This window comes from Chiloscyllium plagiosum, unplaced genomic scaffold, assembly GCF_037043375.1.
Source record: "Chiloscyllium plagiosum isolate Xiang-an unplaced genomic scaffold, Cpla_swu_hap1 HiC_scaffold_7, whole genome shotgun sequence".
In the NCBI taxonomy this organism is placed as follows: Eukaryota; Metazoa; Chordata; class Chondrichthyes; order Orectolobiformes; family Hemiscylliidae; genus Chiloscyllium; species Chiloscyllium plagiosum.
In genome coordinates, this window is record NW_028270145.1 from 116,332,211 (window position 1) to 116,347,367 (window position 15,157).

Genomic DNA, 15,157 nt, shown 5'->3' on the forward strand with positions numbered 1-15,157 from the left:
AGAACGTGCAAACTCCACACAGTCAGTCGCCTGAGGCGGGAATTGAACCCAGGTCTGAGGCGCTGTGAGGCAGCAGTGCTAACCACTGTGCCACCGTGCCGCTCTTTCCTTGCACAGAAAGAGAGAATGGAAAATATTCTCTTCCTGTGCATATCCAGGGAGGGTAAGCTCAAAAAGCCCAAAAGGAGAGATACTGCATCCACTCTAATTTCCATTCCCAAGATTTCTGTCAGGGCATTTGCTACTTTAGTCCAATATTTATGGATCTTATGACAGGTCCATAAGCAATGTACAAGAGTGCCCACCTCTGTTTTACATTTGGGACACATTGGCGATGCTCCTGCCTTAAATTTTGCCAATCGGTCTGGTGCTATATGGGCCCTGTGAAGTATCTTCAACTGAATGGCCTGGGTTCTGTTGCAGATGAAGATTTTTCTGGCATTTTCCCAAATGTCATTCCACATTTCTATGGAGATTTCCAGCCCCAAATCCTGATCCCATGTTTTAAGCAGATTGTCCATATCTTCCAATACTTCATCATGTAATAAATGATAAAGAGTGCTGACTGAAGGTACCCCCATTGGCCATAACACTCTGCGTTCTCTGATTTATAAAGACTATCTAATAGCGTAGTCTTCTTCTGTATGTAATCTCGAATTTGGAAGTATTGAAAGAGACCACTATTAGGTAATCCAAATTTCTGATGCGGTTGTTCAAAAGACATCAGGACCCCTTCCTTAAACAGATCCCCTAAGCAGGAGATACCCCTGGATCTCTAGAGTTTGAATGTGGTATCTGTAAGCCCCGGTTGAAACCCCCATGCCCCCACTATCGGAGTATAGGGGGATGTTTTATGTGAATTGCCCTCATTTTGCCACATTATATTCCAAGCTTTAATTGTATTTAGTGTTATAGGGTTTTTACAGTGATCCGTGATGATTTTCCTCTTGTCTGAAAATAAGTGGTTAATAAGTGGGCATTTTACTTGAGAAGCCTCGATGCCCAGCCAGATTGATTGCGGGTCAGACAAGGCCCAATCAGTTATGTAACTTAATAGGGAACTTAACGGATATTTCCTAAAATCTGGAAAATCTAGTCCTCCCCTTGCCTGTGGAAGCTGAAGCCTGAGGGGCCGTCTATGATTCCAGATAAAGGAACCCAGCCAGCCATATAATTTATGTAGTGCCAGCCTCGGCAGCATCACCGGAAGCATTCTCATAGGGTATAGGAGACGGGGCAGGACATTCATTTTAATTAATGCTATTCTACCCAGCCAAGAAATTGGAAGGTCTCCCCATTGCTGGAGGTCCTGCCTTATCCTCTCCAGTAAATGCACAAAGTTAGCCTTGTATAACTGACCAAATACTGGAGTAATAAAAATGCCTAAATATAAGAAACCCTCCAGGGACCGCCAAAAGGGAAAGTGGGATCCGTCCAATAAGTGGGATATACTAGCGAGGCCACCCATTGGCATAGCCTCCGACTTTGAGAAATTAATTTTATAGCCTGAAAATACACTAAATATATTAATAACTTGGATTAAGCGAGGCACGGACATCTGGGGATTACTGAGGAATAGGAGAAGATCATCTGCATAAAGGGTAATTTTATGTTTACCTGTACCAATCCTCGGGGCTGTTATATTAGGGTCAGCCCGTATAGCTTCTGCTAACGGCTCGATTATTAGCGTGAATAGCAATGGCGAAAGAGGACATCCCTGATGGCAGCCCCTATCCACACTGAAGCTATCCGAGCCTAATCCATTGGTAATCACAACTGTTTTGGGATCATTTTACATTTGGCAAACACCTTTCCAACGCCAAACCTTTCCAATGTGTAAAACAAATATGACCATTCAACCCTATCAAATGCCTTTTCCGTCTAATGAGACTACTACTCCTGGTATCTTTCCCTGATGACAGGCTTGAATCACGTTCAAAACCCTTCTAACATTATTGGATGATCTAGGGCCCTTAATAAACCCCGTCTGATCCTCCTTTATGATGTGTCGCAATACCCTTTCTAGCCTCAATGCTAACGTTTTAGAGAGGATTTTAAAATCTACATTTAGCAAGGATATTGGTCTGTATGACGCACAATCTTCTGGGTCCTTTCCTTTTTTGAGAATAAGGGAGGTAGTCACCTCTTTCAGCGAAGGCAGGAGACAGCCCTGACTGTATGAATAGTTATACATATCCATAAGTGGACCAGCCAATATTCCTAGGAGAAAGTGAGGACTGCAGATGCTGGAGATCAGAGCTGATTCCTTAAGAAGGGCTTATGCCTGAAACGTCGATTCTCCTGCTCCTTGGATGCTGCCTGACCTGTTGCACTTTTCCAGCAACACATTTTCCAGCAGCCAATATTCCTGTAAATTCTTTTTGAATTCAGCTTGAAAGCCATCTGGGCCAGGTGCCTAACCGCTCTGAAATTGCTTGATTGCGTCAAGTATTTCTTGGATTGTTAGGGGAACATTCAGGACCAACACCTACTCTGGAGTTAGGTCTGGAAAGGTCAAGTTTTTAAAGAATGACTGCATCCTTCTAGCTCTATCTTCGCAATCCTGTGATTTATATAAATCAGAATAAAATTTTCTAAAGATTGTGTTAATCCTTTTGTGATCATGAGTCAAAGTACTCGCACTTTCCTTGATAGACGTGACAGTTTGAGGGGCCTTTTTTTTCTTTGCAAGAAATGCTAAGTATCTACCAGGTTTATCACCAAATTCATATAAAGTCATAGAGTCTTAGAGATGTACAGCATGGAAACAGACCCTTCGGTCCAACCTGTCCATGCTGACCAGATATCCCAACCCAATCTAGTCCCACCTGCCAGCACCTGGCCCATATCCCTCCAAACCCTTCCTATTCATATACCCATCCAAATGCCTCTTAAATGTTGCAATTGTACCAGCCTCCACCACATCCTCTGGCAGCTCATTCCACGCATGTACCACTCTCTGCCTGAAAAAGTTGCTCCTTATGTCTCTTTTATATCTTTCCCCTCTCACCCTAAACCTATGCCCTCTAGTTCTGGACTCCCCGACCCCAGGGAAAAAAACTTTGTCTATTTATCCTATCCATGCCCCTCATAATTTTGTCAACTTATACTAGGTCACCCCTCAGCCTCCGACGTTCCAGGGAAAACAACCCCAGCCTGTTCAGCCTCTCCTCACACGTAAGCTTTGATGGTCTCCCACATCATTGATGAGTTGCCAGCCGTACCTTAATTAATTTCTAAAAATGTTTTATATTCTTGAGAGAAGTACTTTACAAATTTATTATCTTTCATCAGGAAGGAATCCATACGCCAATGCCGGGGGGAGGGGGGGGGGGGATGTCTCATTGTTCCTCGCCTTGATTTCAATATATACAGCAGCGTGATCAGAAATTGTTAAACTACCTATTTTACAGGATGATATGGAATTTTAAAAAATCGAGGAGGCAAAAAACATATCAATTCTGGTGTGACATTTATGTGGATTGGAGTAAAAAGAAAAATCTCTGCCTTGTGGGTGAAGGCATCTCCACACATCTACTAATCCTAATTCTTTGTTCAAATCCACCAATTGTCTGGATCTGGGGGATATTCCTGCAGTACTCTTGGGAATCCTATCTATTTCCGGGTCCATAACACAATTAAAGTCTCCCCCTATAATTGTATGACGAGCACAGAGAGCCATCAATTTGGAGAAGGCTTCCATTATAAATTTAAAAGGATGTGCTGGGGGACAATACGGATTTAAGATCCCATATTCCTTTCCATTTATAAGGGCTTTAATTAGAATATATCGTCCAGATTTGTCTTTTATTTGATTTAGGATTTTGAAAGGGAGATTCTTCCGAATAAGGATGACAACTCCCCTACTTTTTGAGCTGAAGGAAGTAAAGAAGGCCTGATCAAATCCACCTTGTCGTAGTTTCAAGTGTTCTTTATCCAATAAATGTGTCTCCTGTAGGAGAGCTATATCAACTCTTTCTTTCTTGAGGCTTGATAATATTTCCTTCCTTTTGATTGGTGAATTACTGCCCTTGACATTCCAGATGCACCATTTAATCGAACGACTAACCATAATCGTCCAGGCAAGTCCGAGACCCCTCGGGAGAAGAAACCCTATCCAAAACATCCCTAGCAGAGAACATATAAAATGCACAAAAATAAAGGTTCTTTAATACACTCACATCAATATAATAAAAAAAATTCCTAAATAGAAAAAATATAAAACATATTAAAACAGAGATTTTCCCCCTTGTTCCCAGGGGGCATCACTTCCTTTCCAAAATCCCATCATATCCTCACCCAACCCGTGCCCCACCTTTGACCCAGGCACCCCACAATGGAATAAAGAAAATTCAAATAAACTACAAAGCTAGAGTTAATAGTGAGTACTCCACCTCCCCCATACACACCAACACCTAGATATAATTGGTAATGTTAATACCATGGGCGGCACGGTGGCACAGTGGTTAGCACTGCTGCCTCACAGCGCCAGAGACCCGGGTTCAATTCCTGCCTCAGGCGACTGACTGTGTGGAGTTTGCACATTCTCCCCGTGTCTGTGTGGGTTTCCTCCGGGTGCTCCGGTTTCCTCCCACAGTCCAAAGATGTGCAGGTCAGGTGAATTGGCCATGCTAAATTGCCCGTAGTATTAGGGAAGGGGTAAATGTAGAGGAATGGGTGGGTTGCGCTTCGGTGGGGCGGTGTGGACTTGTTGGGCCGAAGGGCCTGTTTCCACACTGTAATTAATCTAATCTAATCTAACCATGTATGAACATATACAACTATAAAATTACAGTCTCAACAAATAATAATTAAATATAGTAATACAAAATAACAGGGGAAAACAGCCCCGCTCTTAAAGACAGAGATAAAATAGGATAAGGTAACCACCTCCTCCCCCCCCCCCCCCCACCTACATTAACTAGACCACCCGGCCTATTTATATTTTAAAAAATGGGGGAAATCGCTAAGTGAAGAACAAATAAATAAACCCCTCTCCCCACCCCCTGGAGATAATATTAAACAATAAGGTAATAAAACGAAAAAAAAATGGGGGTGAACTGGGGTGGGGGGAGGATAGAACAACATCATTCATCACTCGAATTAACTCTTACAATTTATCTAAGAGAGTCCAGAAATTCCTTGGTCTTCTCCGGCGATCTGAAGTTGTACAAGGACCCTTCATGGCTAAAGCATAGCGTCGCTGGGTAGCGCAGGGAGTACTGGATGTTTAAGTCCCTTAAACGCTTCTTCACTTCGTCAAACACCTTCCTGTTTCGGACCAAAGCTGGGGAGAAGTCCTGGAATAGCATAATCTTGGATCCTTTGTAAATCATGCCACTGCTCAAGGAACGCTGAAAGCAGGCATTCCTCTTCCCGTTCGGGAAGGCCCAGCAAATGAATATTTTTCTAAGGTCCACACTCGCTGTTCGAGAGTCCAGACCCAACCCACGGCCGATTCTGCAGTAGTCTCAGAGGTTGTGGCCTTTAGCTCCGCCCCTCTGACTCGGTGCTCGATTTCCTCAATGTCTCAGTCGTGTTTTTGTAGTGCGGCAGAGGGAATTCCATCTGCTCCGAGACTCTTCGATGAAGGCGCCGATCTTCGTGTCAAGTTTGGAAATTACGTCCACGAGGCTCGCCACCGTAGGTAAGTACCCCGGGGCGGCTGCGGATGCCTCTGCTGCAGCTGGGGAGGGGTTCCTGTGTGCTGAGAGCTGTAGGCTCCCTTACCCTTAGTCTGGACTGAATTACTCAGCTAGAGAGCTGACTGCTCCCTGTCCATTATATAGGTCACTTCTAGAACATGATCACTTTGGCCTGAAGTCTCATCTGTTTAGATACAAACAAAACGCCTCTCAAAATCCTTTTCATCTCTGTACCAAACTCGTCTAATCAGAGCCCAGCCCAATTATGACCCCTCTGAAAAAAATCAAGGACACAGTATCCATGAGAAAAGGAACAGCTTTTAGAAAAAAAAGGACCAACTTGTGACAATTTATTGAACTTAACCAGGCCATCCTCCAGCACCCTCCTTTTACCTATATTAATTGTCTCACTGGCCAAGGATTGTGAGCTGCTGCAAACAGTTCTGAATGAGGTTTCCAGAGACAAGGTGAAAGATTCCTTCACCATCAGGAAGACGGTAATGTCATGACCAAGAGCTCATTTGACATTGCGAGTTGACTAACTAGTGGGAAAGGTGCATCAAAGTTATCCTTCAGGGTAATGGTGACTCGGTTTGGATCAGCTCTTGCTGTATATTACTGCTTTCTGACCCCAAATTACCTTGAAAGGCCCTTCAGAAATTTGAACAATGGGTGAGGTGACCCATTTTTCGCTGATACTACGCAGTAGCAACACAAATGATATTCACCACTAACAGGAATTTGTCATCCAGCCAAAAAGATATTCTCCCAACTGAGCAACTGGGTCTATGAATTTTGATGCCATATGTATATGTGGGCCATATATCCCAACAACTGCTGGACTGTATCAAATAGAACATTCTTTTGGCTATTCAGAACAGAATATGCAGCAAACTCAACCAGCCTGTGTCTGTCAAACACAGAACATCAAATACGATTCTGCGATTGGACAGCACCTACTGGCAAATCTCAGATGTGCTAAGTGTTACACTAACAAGCACTTTAAGAATATCAGTCAGGCTCACAATGTAGCTGGAAAATTACATTCATATTCAGAGACCTGTCCTTTGCAGGTAAAAGGAAATCACCTAAGCATTGTAACTTGTTAAAAAATTAAAAACCAATTCACCACAGCATTCTCAGGGCCACAATTCAAGTCAAAAATGACTTGCCAAATGTCATCATTAAATTCTTGCAACTCCATCCTGATGAACAGAAGACATAACTCTTCAACAGTGTGCCTCGTTTTGTCTCCAATACTCATGCTGTCCACTACCAGTGACTAGAAATATGTTTATGTCTTCTATTGCATCACAAAATATTTACCCTATCTGCTATTTTGTTTACCCTTTCTGCCATTTTGCCCCCCGTGATGATCTGTTGTCTCTGCTTCTAGGGAAGCCACATTTACTTGCACTCCTATCAAATGGTTGGATATTTGTAAACATGCTTACAATCATTTATACTTTTTGCTAATTCACAATTTTCACATCCTATTTTACATTATACTTTGCTGATTTAAAATCCTTCCAAATCTTCATGCTTATTAGTCATGTTACCAATGTTTTTAACTCCCTTTTAATCTAGTGCGCTTCCTTATGGTTCTTCCCACAGACATCGCCCACCATTGGGAGATAATATTGGATGGATTAACAGGCAAATTATCAACATACAAAATGATACTTATTCAGTGGCTGTCAAGTATAGGAGTGGGTCTTGAACTCAGAACTTTTGAGAGACAGGAACACGACTGAATGAGTCACAAAGATCTCCTGCAAATAATATTGGAACATTATACAGTCAACAGTAAACAACTCCCTTTTGTCCTTATGATGGGGATTGCCTTTGACCAGAAAGCTACTAAGACCAGGATCAAGGCCAAAACAAAGGAGCTGAACTCCAAAAAGTGAGCGATTGCCTTTCATATCAAGGCAACAGAGTCCCACACTAATGTCCAGATGTTAAACAAAAGATAAGTGTGGCCGGCTACCTAGTTTGTTCAGAAGAATAGGGAAGTGACAGTCTAGTGGTATTATTGCAGGACTGTTAATCTAGAGACCAGGTAATTTTCTGGGGTCCCCTGGTTTGAATCCCAGCAGATGGTGGAATTTGAATTCCATGAAAAAAAGTCCGAAATTGACAGTCTACTGAAGAACATGATTCCGTTGTTGGAAAACCTGACCAGCTCACTAACGTCCTTTAGGCAAGGAAACTGCCATCCTTACCTGTCTGGCTCACACACATGACTCCAGCTGTATAACAATGACATCGACTCTTAGTTGCCCTCTGGGTAATTAGCTGGCCTAGTCAGTGATGCCATCATCCAGTGAATGAATTTTTAAAAATAATGCAATTTCAGTAAATGGAAAGGAACTTCAAAATGCTTTGGTACAGAAGAAGCTGGTGTACTCATGCAGGAAACTATATTCTAGATTAGAGTGGTGCTAGAAAAGCACAGCAGTTCAGGCAGCATCTGAGGAGCGGGAAAAAAAAAAAAAAATCGACATTTCGGGCTAAAGCCCTTCATCAGGAATAGAGGTCTATTTCTGATGAAGTGCTTTTGCCCGAAACGTCGATTTTCCTGCTCCTCAGATGCTGCCTGAACTGCTGCGCTTTCCCAGCGCCACTCTAATCTAGAATCTGGTTTCCAGCATCTGCAGTCATTGTTTTTACCTTGCAGAAAACTCTACACAGGGTCAGCAGGTAATAAGGACAGCTGGTGGAATTTTGGCATTCATTGCCATGGGAATAGAGAGTGAGTATATATGGAAAAAAAAAGGGAGCGTTGTTGCAAACCTTTGGGTGAAATCTTTGAGTAAGGATACCAGTGCACTGGAGGCAGCTCAGAAGATTTGCCAGGTTCATCCCAGGAGGTGAAAGGCTTTTTTTAAGATATGAAGAGAGGTTGAAAACTTTAGGCCTGTACTCACTAGCTTCAAAAAAATGAGAAGAGATCTTTATGAGGTATACAGGATTGACAAAGTGGATGTAGAGCAAATGTTTCACCTTGTGGCTGAATCAAGAACAAAATGTCAATTCTTTAGGATAAGTGTAGCAGATTTAAAACAGAGATGGGGAGGAATTACATCTCTCAAAGAGTCATGAATCTGTGAAATTCACTCCCCAGACTGTGGTGGATACTTGGACCTAGAGTAAATTTGACAGATAGGCAGATTTTAAATTAGTAATGGGTTGAGGGGCTTGAGAGGGGGCAGGAAAGTGGGCTTCAGGCGGAGATGAGATCATCTGATCATCGTAAATGTCAGAATGGACTCTGGGTACTTCAGTTACTCTGGTGAGGACCACAATTGGAGCACTACATACAGTATTGGGCAGCACCTGTGGACAGAAATCAAAGTTAACATCTTGGGGGCAAGTGACTCTTCCACTGAACGGTCATCTGACACGAAGCCATTAACTGATTTCTCTCCACAGATGCTACCAGACCTGAACTTTTCAGGCAATTCCTGTTTTTATTTCGATTTTCAGCATCTACAGTTGTTTTTTTTTAAATACAGTATTGGCCTCCTTATTGAAAGAAGGATGTTAATGTGTTGGAAACAGTTCAGGGAAGGTTTATCAGGCTAATTCCTCCAATGAGTGGGCTATCTAACGAGGAACAGTTTTACAGGCTTGGCTTGGATCTGCTGGAGTTTAAAAGAGTAAACCTGCAAAAGTCTGATAGAGATATTTTGGAGACTGAACTGAATAGTTTAATCATTTCAGCCGTAATGTTGCTCACCTGTACAAAACCCAAATGCATACACAATACACAACAAAGTCAGAGGCAGCTGTGACATATAAAAGATTTATTGTTTTGGAAGTGCATACAATTTCTGCTACTTTGCAGTCACACCATCCCTGCTGAGTCAGATCCTGTATTCAGTGTTAAAGGCCATGGGAAGCAACAGCATAACATTAATGGATAGGGGGAAGAGAAGTAGCTGAAAGATGGAAACATTTCTTAATCATGAGTCTGCTTAGGCACCACAAAAACGACAGGAGTTAACTGCAAGCAAAGCTCTGCTGGGAACCAGCTCCCATAATCAGAAGAAGAAGAAATTATTCCCGGTTTGCCCTTCAAAGGGCTCCACTGACCCCATGCTGGAGATCTGCGCGAGTATCAGCTTCAGGCTTATCGACCCAAAGATTTATTATCGGGCTGAAAATGTCTTCCCCCTGTGGGCAGAAGACGACAATCAGAAACAATTCAAGATAACAGCTCCTTCCACACACAACCTCCAGCCCTCCCCAGCTTAGTCCACTTATTCCTCACCAGTCTGGTTTTATTATTTTTAAAAATTTTTTTTGAGAGTACACACACACAACTCCAGCTCCCTCAGAACCAGCTCTCAGAGTGAACAGAACCTCTGACACTCCTGGTTTTTTTTTCCTCCCTTTTTTTAACCCCCCACACTAGCACCTAACTGCGGTAGTGCTTATTTTTTCCCCGGCACCCATGTCATGTGTGTGTGCAGACCAGTCTGGTTTTACCCACTGTTCCCCTTGTTTCCAAGCTGCACAGGGTGTCAGTGCTGTATGGGAGGTCAGACTAATGGTCGCTTCAAGGAGTTTTGTCATCGTGCTGCACACTGAGAACAAACTGCTGGTGAAAACACTGCAATTCGGCCTTTCACTGTCATCATCCCTCCGGCACGTCCTCACAGCACAATCCAGACAGCTGGCAGCCAGTTCCCAACACATCCCAGTATTCCAATAACCAGAGGCATAGAAAATACGGTGTAACTGAAGTAGTAAACGAACATGGTACTCTGCGAGGTTTGGTGGGTTCAATAAAGTCCTTCTCAGAAACAAATTCCCTGGAGCGGGCATGGGGAGACTGCTCACTGTGTTCGGGAATGGAGCGTCTTCCCACACTGTGGAAAGTGAACACATTGGAGGGCATCACCAAGCTCAGCAGAGATGTTTTACCGATCCTTGGAATGCCTTGTGAGAAAAGACTGGACAGACTGGGTCTGTATCCTATGGAGTTTCGAAGAGTTAGAGGTGACTGAATTGAAACATGTAAGATCCCGGGAGGACTTGACTGGGTGGATGTGATAAGGATGGTTCCTCTGGTGGGAGAATCTACAACTAGGGGTGACTGTTTAAAGTAGGGGTTGCCCATTTAAAACCGAGATAAACTTGGGAACATGGAACACTTGGATCATAGCACTTGATTCATTTGTCTGTCTGGGGCTGTAGTAACCTTAATTCAACAGGCATTTTTAAATAATTGTATAATATCCTCGCAACTACGAAGTCAGAAAACCTCAAGCTTTTCTACTCCAACATTGAGAAACCAACCTGAGATTTAATTTTAGTTTCAGCCAGTGGACTGAAGCACTGAACTTTGAGCATTCTCCATCTGAGGGGAAATGGGGACATTGTGGTAACGTCATTGGGCTGGTAACCCAGCGCTTCAGACCAATGTGCTGAGGATACAGGTTCAAATGCGACCATGGCTGATGGTGAAATTAGAATCCAGTAATAAATCTGCAAGAAAAATCTAGCCTCAGTGATGCATAACCACTGTCCTTTGTTGTAATCATCATCTGGTTCAGGAATGCAATTTGGCAAATTTCCATGGTCTAGCCTACAAGTGACTCCATTAAAAGGGTGAAGATTAGAGGGGTGCTGGAAAAGCACAGCAGGTCAGGCAGCATCTGAGCATAGAAGATAGAACATTACAGCACAGTACAGGCCCTTCGGCCCTTGATGTTGCGCCGACCTGTCATACCAATCTGAAACCCATCTAACCTACACTATTCCACGTACATCCAATGTGTGGGTCATTCTATTTAACCACAGTTTGCTTGTTAATTCACTTTTGCTTCATGTTGATTTTGAAAATTTGTGTACAAGATCAATATTTTAAGCTATTTTGGTTTTCTAGATAGTAAACTTTATATCTGATTGCACAAACCCTTGTCTTGTGTCATCAATCTCTATGCTTCAAAAAGATAGCAATTCAGATTCAATCTTCATTTACTGATTTATTGTCCCAATCAGCTTTCCCAATCCAGTCCAAAGTTTAGACGACCATCAAGTACAGTACATGGTTGAGTGGCTTAAGCCCCTCTCCTCCCCCTCCCCTCTCACCCAATCCACCTCCCACCCTCAACACGCAACCCTCCACTCCAACCCCAACCTCACCATCAAACCAGCAGACAAGGGAGGCGCAGTGATAGTTTGGCGCACCCATCTTTACACTGCTGAAGCTAGACGCCAACTCGCGGACACCTCCTCCTACTGCCCCCTTGACCATGACCCCAACTCACACCACCAAACCATCTCCCAGACCATCCATAACCTTACCACCTCAGGAGATCTCCCATCCACTGCCTCCAACCTCAGTCCCACAACCCAGCACTGCTTGTTTCTATCTCCTACCCAAAATCCACAAACCCGACTGCCAAGGCCGACCCATTGTCTCAGCCTGCTCCTGCCCCACTGAACTCATCTCTGCATACCTCGACACTGTCCTGTCCCCCTTAGTCCAAGAACTCCCCACCTACGTTCGGGACACCACCCACGCCCTCCACCACCTCCATGATTTTCGCTTACCCGGCCCCCAACGCCTTATCTTCACGATGGACATCCAGTCCCTGTACACCTCCATCCCCCATCATGAAGGCCTCCAAACCCTCAGCTTCTTTCTCTCCCACCGACCTAACCAGTCCCCTTCCACTGACACCCTCCTTCGACTGACTGAACTGGTCCTCACTCTGAAAAACTTCTCCTTCCAATCCTCCCACTTCCTCCAAACCAAAGGAGTAGCCATGGGCACCCGCAAGGGCCCCAACTATACCTGCCTCTTCCGTCGGATATGTGGAACAGTCCATCTTCCGCAGTTACACTGACACCACCCCCACTTTTTGCTCCGCTACATCGATGACTATATCGGCGCTACCTCGTGCTCCCAAGAAGAGGTTGAACAGTTCATCCACTTTACTAACACCTTCCACCCCGACCTCAAATTTACCTGGACCGTCTCAGACTCCTCCCTCCCCTTCCTAGACCTCTCCATTTCTATCTTGGGCGACCGAATCAAAAGACATTTACTACAAACTGACCGACTCCCACAGGTACCTAGACTACACCACCTCCCACCCTGCCCCCTGTAAAAATGCCATCCGATATTCCCAATTCCTCCGCTTCCGCCGCATCTGCTCCCAAGAGGACCAATTCCACTACCAAACTCAAATGGCCTCCTTCAAAGATCGCAATTTCCCCCCAGATGTGATCGACGATGCTCTCCACCGCATCTCCTCCACTTCCCGCACCTCCGCCCCTGAACCCCGCCCCTCCAATCGCCACCAGGACAGAACCCCACTGGTCCTCACCTTCCACCCCACCAACCTCCATATACATCGTAGCATCCTCCGTCATTTCTGCCACTTCCAGACAGACCCCACCACCAGGGATATATTTCCCTCTCCACCCCTATCAGCATTCAGGAGAGACCACTCCCTCATCAGGTCTGCACTCACCACCAACCCAACCTCCACTCCCGGCACCTTCCCCTGCAACCGCAAGTAGTGCGAAACTTGCGCCCACTCCTCCCCCCTCACCTCCCTCCAAAGCCCCAAGGGATCCTTCTATATCCGTCGCAAATTCACCTGCACCTCCACACACATCATTTACTGCATCCACTGCACCTGATGTGCTCTTCTCTGCATTGGGGAGAAAGGCCGCCTACTTGCAGAACGTTTCAGGGAACATCTCTGGGACACCCACGCCAACCAACCCAAATGCCCCGTGGCTGAACACTAACTCCCCCTCCCACTCCATCAATGGCATGCAGGTCCTTGGCCTCCTCCATCGCCAGACCATGGCAACACGACGCCTGGAGGAAGAGCACCTCACCTTCCGCCTAGGAACCCTCCAACCACACGGGATGAATGTAGATTTCTCCAGCTTCCTCATTCTCCCCCCCCCCCCCCCCCCCCCACCTCCTCTCAGTCCCAACCCCCGGATTCAGCACCGCCCTCTTGACCTGCAATCTTCTTCCCGACCTCTCCACCCCCACCCCCTCTCCGGCCTATCACCCTCACCTCCTTCCACCTATTGTATCCCCAGTGCCCCTCCCCCAAATTCCCTCCCCCCCCACCTTTTATCTCAGCCCGCGAGGGACACCAGCCACATTCCTGAAGAAGGGCTTATGCCCGAAACGTCGATTCTTCTGCTCCTTGGATGCTGCCTGACCTACTGTTTTTCCAGCACCACATTTTTCAATTCTGGTACTCCAGCATCTGTAGACCTCACTTTTTCCTGGCTTAAGCCAATAGTTGCCAGAGAAATTGGGCAAGGTGCTCAGGACCCCTCTTTTTCGCAACAGAGAGCGGCGGGAGCTGGGCGGAAGTTCAGACGGAGCGCAAAGCCAGTCGGGAAGGTAAGTGATTACTATTAGAGTGGGTGAGTTCTAAACCCCAGGTCCTACAAAGTAGGGTCTCCCTCCCTCCCTCCTCCTCTAACCTTAATTAAGAGTCCACAGATGTGCCACAAAAAGAGGGTCTAAGGAAGTTTAGATCGAAGAGTGAGGCTTCAGCTCAGGACTCTTTGACAAGGAGGTTGAGTGAAGTGATTACACCACAGTTGAAGAGGGAGAAGACATGACTGCCCAGCTGGTTCAGTGCGCTATGTGCTTGATGTGGGAGGTCAACGACTCTGGTGTGTCTGGCTCGTATATGTGTGGAAAGTGTGTGCACATTCAGCAATTGACCGAGCATATTGCAGCGCTGACGAAAGAACTCGAAGACCTTAGGCTCATCTGAGAGAACGAGATCTTTCTGGACAAGACCTTCAGCGATGTTATTACACCAATCATGCCAGAAGAGAGCAGAAGAGAGCAAATAATGAGAAAGGCAGAGAGGAGACAGGTGCAAGAGACCCCGGGAGAAGTACCTGTCAGGAACAAGTTGAAGCTTTTGGAAGCAGAGACTGATGACACTGCCAGTTCGCAAGGCGGCCAGGTTTGTCAATCAAAAGTTGCCGCAGTGGCAGAGCGGAAGAGTCGGACATCGCACAGAGCCGTGGTAATATGGAACTCCATCGTGAGAGGAACTGACCGGGGTTTTTGTGGCAGCAGACGGGATTTAAGGATGGTGTGTTGCTTTCCTGGTGCTAGAGTGAAAGACATCGCGGACAGAGTGCAGGAAATCCTCAAGGATGAGGGTGAAGAGCCAGAGGTGGTGGTACATGTCGGCACAAACGATGTCGGGAAGAAGAGGAGGAACATACTACAGCGGGACTTCGGAGAACTAGGAAGAAGGCTGAAAAGCAGGACGTCCAAGGTGGTTATCTCCGGTTTGCTTCCAGTTCCTTGGGCTAGTGTGGCCAGAAACAGGAAGATAATGGACTTGAACGTGGTTGGGGAACTGGTGCAGGAAGCAAGGATTCAAGTTCTTGGATCACTGGGGTATATTTTGTGGTAAACATAAATTCTACAAGAGAGACGGCTTGCACCTTAATAGGTGAGGGACCAGTATTCTGGCAGGCAGGTTTTCTAC

General features: G+C 45.4%; 1 protein-coding gene and 1 non-coding gene across 2 annotated transcripts in view; both read right to left on the reverse strand.

Moving 5' to 3' along the window:
• Positions 1-9,439: 9,439 nt before the first annotated feature.
• Positions 9,440-15,157, reverse strand: part of arpc2 (actin related protein 2/3 complex, subunit 2) — a 43,611-nt gene continuing 37,893 nt past the window's right edge. Inside the window, exon 10 of the mRNA XM_043694380.2 lies at positions 9,440-9,824. Coding sequence (XP_043550315.1) covers positions 9,800-9,824 — 25 coding nt within the window. The 3' untranslated portion in view covers positions 9,440-9,799. The remainder of the gene's footprint in view (positions 9,825-15,157) is intronic.
• On the reverse strand, positions 10,186-10,299 carry LOC122552076 (small nucleolar RNA SNORD89). Its single transcript, XR_006312292.1, has one exon. It is a non-coding gene; the product is annotated as a small nucleolar RNA SNORD89 (small nucleolar RNA).